This window comes from Quercus suber, unplaced genomic scaffold (assembly GCF_002906115.3).
Source record: "Quercus suber isolate HL8 unplaced genomic scaffold, Cork oak 2.0 scaffold_941, whole genome shotgun sequence".
Lineage (NCBI taxonomy): Eukaryota > Viridiplantae > Streptophyta > Magnoliopsida > Fagales > Fagaceae > Quercus > Quercus suber.
In genome coordinates, this window is record NW_027070363.1 from 56,218 (window position 1) to 64,536 (window position 8,319).

The following is an 8,319-nucleotide window of genomic DNA, read 5'->3' on the forward strand; positions in this document are numbered from 1 at the left end:
TATAACACACCTGTGAGTTTTTATTCAGGGGAAAAAATGATCAATTACAACCATTTCTTATCTAAAACCACCAATGGTCTACTCACTGCAATCATGAATGGCAATAAACAAATGCATGAATATGATGTTTCCAGTAGGTATTGTCATAAATTCACAGATACAGTGAGCGAAAGAAAACTTGTTTCTAGTAAGCAAGTTCCATACAGAATTACATGAAACAAATAAGGTGATAAAAAATAGGAACACAAAATATACCATCAGCATTGGGAATCAGATATGAGCAAAACAAATCCAGAAAACTTTCAAAAACTGACATTACAGCCATTATTATTATTATTATTATTTATTTATTTATTTTATAAAAAAGATCCAAATTCAGAGGCGGTGCCACTATGGACTAACAACAAATTTAGATTTGATTATCAATACATTTAACATAAGTAATAACCAGCAATCTTCATAGTAGCGTATGATAAAAAAGCAAACATTCTATGACTTAAATAACCATACGAAGTCAATCGGTTTACAAGCATACAAAAATCAGCCAAGAAAATGGGAGACATTGCATATATATCTTTTGTTCTGACATCTTTTTTTGGCGGACAATAACTCAGAAGGGGGATTCAAACCCAGCTTCTCCACAATACAATAACTACGCAGTGCTACTAAAGGACAAGGCTCGTGGCCCATTCTACCATCAAATTTAAACAGATATAAACAGTAAAATGAAACGGTGCAAGCTAAACAAATGGAACAAAAACCTATGAAATTCAATCATCAAACGGATTGCAATCTAGACCTACATGTAGTTGGTATCTCAACCCCACCTCAATATGCATTTGAGGTGACACAGATTCAACCCTCAAAAGTGGCAATAATTATTTTCCACTACATACAGTTTAACTGTAATTAGGCATATGGGCAAAGCCAAAATTAGTTGTTTGCCAGTCACAGAACAAGAGGAACAACTACTGGTCACCAAATAAGTTTGTCTAGAACAGCCTAACAAAATGATCTCACAACGTAATGACTAACAATACCTAAACAAAAAGACACCCTTTCAAAACTTAATAAAAAGGAATCACACTCTAGTCTGAAATCACATACGTAGACAAAGCAAAACCTCATAAACAACAGACCTTATATGTAGCTTGGAATCAGAAACTCATAGACATACATAATCAAGCTCTCTTCATCAACCACCACTATCAATCCAATCCAAGAAAATACTAGTCAAAAACAGTAAATAAACATCTGGGGAAAGGGAATCTTATGAATTCCATACAAATTGGATTCTTAAGGAAATGGAAAAAAAAAATGAAAAGCCCTACAACATCATCATCTTCGCAAATACTATGCTAAAGAAGCAATGACAATAAAACAGCAAAAACACCTCAGAATCCAAGCTTGGTACGGCGCCAGTGCCTGCGCTTTGCATTGTACCTGAAACAAAACCAATAGAAACAGCTTAAACAGAGAATCAAAGACAAAAACTTAGAACAAAAAAAAAGAAAAAGAAAAAGAAGAAGAAGTGGGAAATCGAAAGAACCTGATGGTGTTGTCAGTCCTCATGCGGATCCAGTGAGGGATAGGCCTATTCTGCCTCATCTTCTTCGCCAGCTTCTTCTTAATCATGAAGGTCTTGTGGGACGGCTAAACATACAGTAATAACAATTATTCATTCAGACCCATATCATAAAAGTTACTCAGTTTTCAACACAGTTGAGAGAGAGAGAGAGAGAGAGAGAGAGAGAGAGAGTACCATTTTTGGCGTTGGAGGTCGGCGCTGGGAAAGAGAGGAAGGAAACCCTGAGTAATTTAGAAGAAGAAGACGATGAGGAAAGTGAAACCCTATATAGGATGAATATATGTTTCCTGGTGGGCCAGACAAAACTTCTTAGTCGGTTGCGCAACATTGTTCAAGGTCCAAAGTTTTGTTTCATATGATTAAAAAAGCCCAAGAAGATAGAACCAAGGTAGCTGATTGCAATGACCCAATAACTTAAGGTTAATGGACGGGGGGCCCAGCCACAAATTGGCAAGGAAATCATATGGGCCCATGGGCTACTGACCCCATCCACCAGAATATTGATATTGATATACCTTTGTGCAAATAATTCTCCTTGTTGAAGCTTAAGCTACCACCTCCAAGCTTCAATCTTCCCTGCTCAATTCCACAACATGATATTGCATTTGATAAAAATATTTTGGTCCTTTAAAACTTTAATATAATTTATAATAAATTTTGGGTATTTCCCAGAAAATTAAGGGGGAAATTTAAAAAAAGAGAAATGGAAAATTAGGATTACTTTCAAGTTTTCATGAACTAAAAGTGAGGCAGTTGGAGAGGCCGAAGCTAGAGAGAGCATCGTTGAAGTCGAAGTCATCTGAATCAACAGTAATAAGACGATTAGATTAGACAATACTTGAAAAAAATTTAATGCCCAAAACCAAGCACTTCAACTATGAGAAGAAGAAGAAAATGCGGGGATTTAATTAGAGAAATTTTGAGTGTGTGAAATGGTTGGAATAATCGAAGTTTGATGTGGAACTCAATAACACTTTGGGAGAAAATTGGCATATAACACCCATTGTCAAACATATTCGTTAGTTAGCATTGATTTTAAACTAATTAGCAAATTAACATCTCGAGTTTTTTAGACTCAATTTCACTATAGCAACTCAAGTCTCACAAATTTGAGTTTTATGTGAACTTGACTCTTTAACACTCGATTTCCCTAGAACAAAAACAAAAACATGAAGATCAAAACACAAACCACAACACCCAGTGAGATAAAAAACAGAATCATGAAGCAACAAATCTAGTGAGATCAAATAGTAACACGAAGCAACAAACCTAGGCTCTAGGCGGCGCTTTGGACTGAACCTAGGTGGCGATTGGGATCGGGATGAGGTGGTGGTGTGTTTGTTGGGTTTGGTTTTGCAGGTTTCGATCGGTGCATTTGTTGGGTTTGGGTTTGGTCTTACTGGTGAAGACCTGTGAAGGATTTGAAGGTGAGACCTAGAAGGATGCTATACAGTCCTATAAGAAATTGAAGGTGAGAGTGAGACCTGAAACTCATGTGTGAGGAGCTGAAGTTGTTCGTGAATTTTGTTCTTTTAGTTTTAAGGAACTCTAGCTTTTAATACTCAATTTCCACTTGCCAACACATGGAAATCGAGTTTCCAAGACTCGAGTTGCTACAGTGAACTCGAGTTTAAGAAACTCAAGATGTTAGTTTGCTAATAAGTTTGGAAACATGCTAACTAACAAATATGTTTGAAAATTGGTGTTATATACCAATTTTCTCCGACACTGTGGGAGAAACAGAGTACAATGATTACGAAGTGGTAGTGTTCTATTGGATTTTAGACTTTTATTATTAGTTTTATTGGATTTTAGACTTTTATTATTAGTTAAGTTTAGGATGAGCGTATCCTTGTTTATTTATAGTGCTAATATAGTGGGTTGAAATTTTTTTAATAATATTTTATTATAAGGGTACGATGGTCATTCTCAATTGTAAACTTGTGGTTGCAACTATCCGTGATGAACACTATAGGTTGAAACTTGAAAATATGTCTAAAAAGGCCTGTTTGGTATGTGATTCCAAACAACAATATAAACATCGAAAACAGTGGTTTAAAAAAACAAACGTATTTGGTAAGGGTGTTTTTTTAGAAGTTTTTGAGTTATATTGTTTATTTTAGGGTGTTTAATCACTGAATTTGGAAAACTCCTTTTACTAGTTTTTAGATTTCAAACAACGTTGCTCAATGACACTTTTGTAAATATTTTGAAAAACATGGGGCCTACTTGATTAGATAACACATAAAACTTCCTTCTTAAATTCCAACTAGAGGGCCCACTTGTCAACTTAAAAAAACACACACACACACACACAATTATATTTTTTCACACACTAAAACATGTTATTTAAAACATGGTACTAAACACATTTTTTACTTTATGAATACTGTAAATACGTATTTTCATTACACTTTTTAAATCACAGTTTTCATATCATATTAACTCATTACCTTGACTTGCAATTATACAAGTTTGTCATGTCTTCTTCATTACTCCATTGTTAAAACTAGATTAGGGTCCCTTTATTGCTCTTTTGGGCTTTGGGTTGGTTTATTTTTTTTTAGGCCTCAAAGTTGACCAGTAGTTGCTAGTCCATTGTTGGGCTGGTGTCGATTTCTGAAAAACACTTATAGGCCCAACAGAGACCTCCCTTTAGCAATTGACAAGTGGCCCTTTCCAAACATCTATCTCAAATTTAGTTAACTATTACCCAATGTTGTTGATTTCGTTCCGTTCTGGCTGGAATGGCCAGAAAATTTCGTATCGGTATGCAAACGGGAATGGCACACCCCTCTGTTCCACCTCGGATAAAATTCTGGCCTATTCCGGTGTGTTTTGAGCATTCCGGTTCATTTCGGTGAAATCCGGCTGAAATGCAAGATTTGACCGGTACATGTTCAATAGCAAAAGATGAGCCTCAGTGAAAATTAAAAAGAAAAAATAGAAGAAGATGAAGATGATGCTGACGATGAGAACATAAATTAAAAGATAAGATGAGATGAGTGTCAAGAAATTTATAGAGTAATAAACTCGAAGAGGCATCCTTGGAGCTGAACAAAGCTGAGAGAGAGAGGAGATAAGAGAGACAAGATGAGAGTATCAAAGTTAAGCAAGAAGATGAGAGTATCAGACTTTTTCAATAGGAGAGTACAGTTGTGATGAGGTTTTGAATATACGGTTGTGATGAGGTTTGGGATATGGGAATATTGGGATTTGGTGATAGATGGGACTTGAAGAGAAAGATGGAAATAGGAGAAGAGAAGACCAAAACACGTGAGATAGAAGAAAGAAAAATAAAAAAATGAATCAAAAGATATGGCAGTGGTTGGTTCAGATAGAGAAAATGAATGAATAGTGAAAATTAAAATCATTATTTTATATAATTAGATTAAATTCATTATTTTATATCTATATTTCACTTTTTTGAATTGTACTTTTAGGTATATATATATATAAAATATATATTTTTAAGAATCTGAAACACCCTAAAACGGTACGCTGAAATAATCCGGTATTGAAATATTCATTTTTTGAATTTGTATCTCTCATGGATGGTGATGAGGAGGAGGAGTAATATTATGTTAAATTAATGTAAAATGTTTTGTATTATTTGATATTTAGTTATTTTCTTTTAAATCTTCTTATTGTGTGATGTTAAATTGATGTTATATTGATGTTTAAGACTTAAGAGTTAAGACTAAATGATTTGTATTATTTGATATTTAGTAATTTATTTATTAGAATTGATAATTTTATGTTCTACAAGAATATATAAAAATTATTTTTTAGGAATTTCGAAACACCTTGAAACGGTACGCCAAAATTGGCCGTACCGAAATATTCCATTTCACTGGACAAACCGAAACGGGGTCCGAAACAGTATTAATAACAATTCTATTAACACTAGTTCCCCTGAAAAAATGTAATATAATAGTAAAATTTGTAAATTAAACAGTGCAAGTGTTATATAATTTTTTTTTATATTTATATTTTTATGAGTCTTATGAAATGGTATTTTGAATTTAACAACAATCAATAGTGATATATATGACAAATGTAATTTAATGAAAATATTTATATTGTTTTATATAAATGAAGAAGATGTTATTAAAATGACTTTTTTTTTTTAATAAAAGAAAAAACCATAATCTGTTGACTAATTTGAACATATCCAAGAATATTTATAAAAAAAAAAGTACACTCCCATTCCATGGAACACAGGTAACATGTTACATTAAGTTTAAATTATTATATAAGTTTATAATTGTAGCACATTTTTCAAATATAAGTAGGCGAAAATCACATTTTCATCCCTACATTTTCAGGCAATTCCCACTTTGGTCCCTATATTTTATTTTTATCGCTTTTAGTCCCTATCCTGAAAAACACTTCTCGTTTTGGTCCCTGCCGTTACATCAGAGACGGAAAATGCACACGTGGCAAATGGTAGAATTAAAAAATATTAAAATAATGTCCATGTGTCACTACAAGCTCCATGTAGCTTTCCCGCCCTTAGTTAGTCCCATTCCCACCTGTAGGAGGTCATGTGGCCCTCACGTGACTATCTGCCCATTGAAATACCTGGATTAGCTTCTTGCCAAATTCAGAAATCCCTAACCCCTAAATTAAGCTCCTTGCCACAAACTCAGCTCCTCGCTCACAACACAGCCCAAAAACATCTTCAACTCAACTGCTCTCATGGAATTAAGCTCGATGTCATCGAGTGGAAGCTTGAGGAAAAGGGGCCAAACCCAATGCTTCTACTTTAAGAAACCCGTTTTCGTTGTTTCGTGGACACCTGAGAACCCTGGAAGAAGGTTCTATGGGTATCCAAATTTCTGGGTAAGTTAGTATCTATCTCTCTAACTCTAACTTTGCATCTGGCTTTCTCTTTCTTGGTCATAGACTTGGTTTTCATATCAGGACTATTCTTGTTGCACATCTTTTTTCCAATCATACACGATCTCTCTTGTAAAGTTTTTAAATTCCTATTGAGTTTCTGGGCGGGGGTGAAGCTTAGGTGAGAAAAAAAAAAAAGAGTGAGAAAGAGGAACTCTTTCTGGGGAGAGAAAGGAGTCGACCCACTGTGAAGAGAGAGAGAGAGAGAGGTGATTGGGCTTCTTTGAATATAAAGATGTTGTTTTTATGGAACATTTATAGGATTTTGTTATTGGGTTTTTATTTTATAGCTATTTTCTTTAGTGGGTCTTTTTTAGTTTCAAGGATTTTAGTATTTTGCTAATACAAGTATTGGATTGGCTTTGACTAGATTTTGCTAATACTATTTGTTGTTGTTTTTCATGATTTTGGTTGAAGATATAATGGGTTTTATTTGGCTCTTGGGTGTTAGGCTGGACGCAAGTGCAAATTTTTTTTTTTTCAGTGGCGTGATGATGAAATCTGCGAGTGTGGAAAGGTGTTGATTCTGGAGCAGAGGCAACAGATTTTAACCCTTGAAGATGGTATTGTAGGCTACAGGAAGAGAGAGTAGAGTCTGCTCATCTACCTGGGGCTGTCTCTGGTGATAAGTAGGATGCTACCCTGCTTGATGCTTCTTTTGGTTGTCTAAATAAGTGGGGGGAAAATGGGTCATTAGGTGGGTAGGTATTAGTGGAAAAAGGCCATAATTTTGGTGTATGTGGGTAGGTTTTGGCAAAATTTTTGTGTTGGTATGTGTTGGCATGAATTTGTGTTGGTATGTGTTGGTATGTATTTGTGGGAAAAGGCCTAAATTTTGTTGTAATTCTCTCTGTAATCTGACACTTTAGCAATGGAACATCACTTTTTAATTAATCTATGACTTGTATACCAATTTATTGCATTGTTGTGTAGTGTTTGTGCCTTGTGTGCACTCAATATTACTTTGCATATCAAGTTGAAAACCAAATAAACAGAGCTATACCTGAACCCGCAAGCTTACATAGTATATGTGTCCACTGATTACTTTTTTTCTATTTTATGAATAAGATAAATTTTATTAATAACACAACCAATTGGATTGCAGAGCCCATAGTTGATAGACCAAAGCAAAATAGCATCTCAGTTCCTACTGCTGACATATAGGACTACCCCAATTATAATATAACCAAACATGGTAAATAGCAGCCCACAAAACAAGCCTAAGCAAAACAGTACTGAAGCTTCTGCCTCAACAGTTTTTAATCTCCCAATTCACTATCTCATCCCATACTAGCATTGGATTCCTGAGTAGATAGCATTTCAGCAACTTTGGCATTTCAGAAATTCACTATCTCATATTAGGATGATACCAATTATCATTCCATAAAGAGATCATCTGCAAAATACACTTAAGCTGAATATTATCAGCATAATCACAGACCTACATAGCTGAACCATATAAGGGTACCTGCATAATAGACTTAAAAACACAATAGCCCCCCCAATGCCAATCAAACAAATTTGGCTTCAACTATACAATAATTAAGTATTCAACATAACAAATCCGGCTTCATGTTAGCCCAATAGAGACATGAGTTTAAGCCTTTTAAAAACCAAATCTGTTCTTAACCCAAAGCTAAAAACCAACAAATCTGAATAATGGAAGCAAAATCATCACAACAATGGGAGAAAGGATAAATACTAATGAACACAGAAACACAGCATCACCTGTAAATACTAATGATCACTAATTAACACCAATGATAGTTTTTGGTATACCATAATAATTACAAAATATGGGATGAATTCTACCTAGCACATTCATACAA

General features: G+C 34.5%; 1 protein-coding gene across 1 annotated transcript; it reads right to left on the bottom strand.

Annotated features, from left to right (window-relative positions):
- Positions 1-1,174: 1,174 nt before the first annotated feature.
- On the bottom strand, positions 1,175-1,888 carry LOC112029708 (large ribosomal subunit protein eL39x). Its single transcript, XM_024062400.2, has 3 exons — positions 1,763-1,888; positions 1,550-1,653; positions 1,175-1,443 (listed from the first exon to the last, which is right to left on the bottom strand). Exons 1-3 carry the CDS (start codon positions 1,763-1,765, stop codon positions 1,395-1,397), a joined length of 156 nt encoding a protein of 51 aa, XP_023918168.1. The 5' UTR covers positions 1,766-1,888; the 3' UTR covers positions 1,175-1,394.
- Between the last annotated feature and the right edge of the window lie 6,431 nt (positions 1,889-8,319).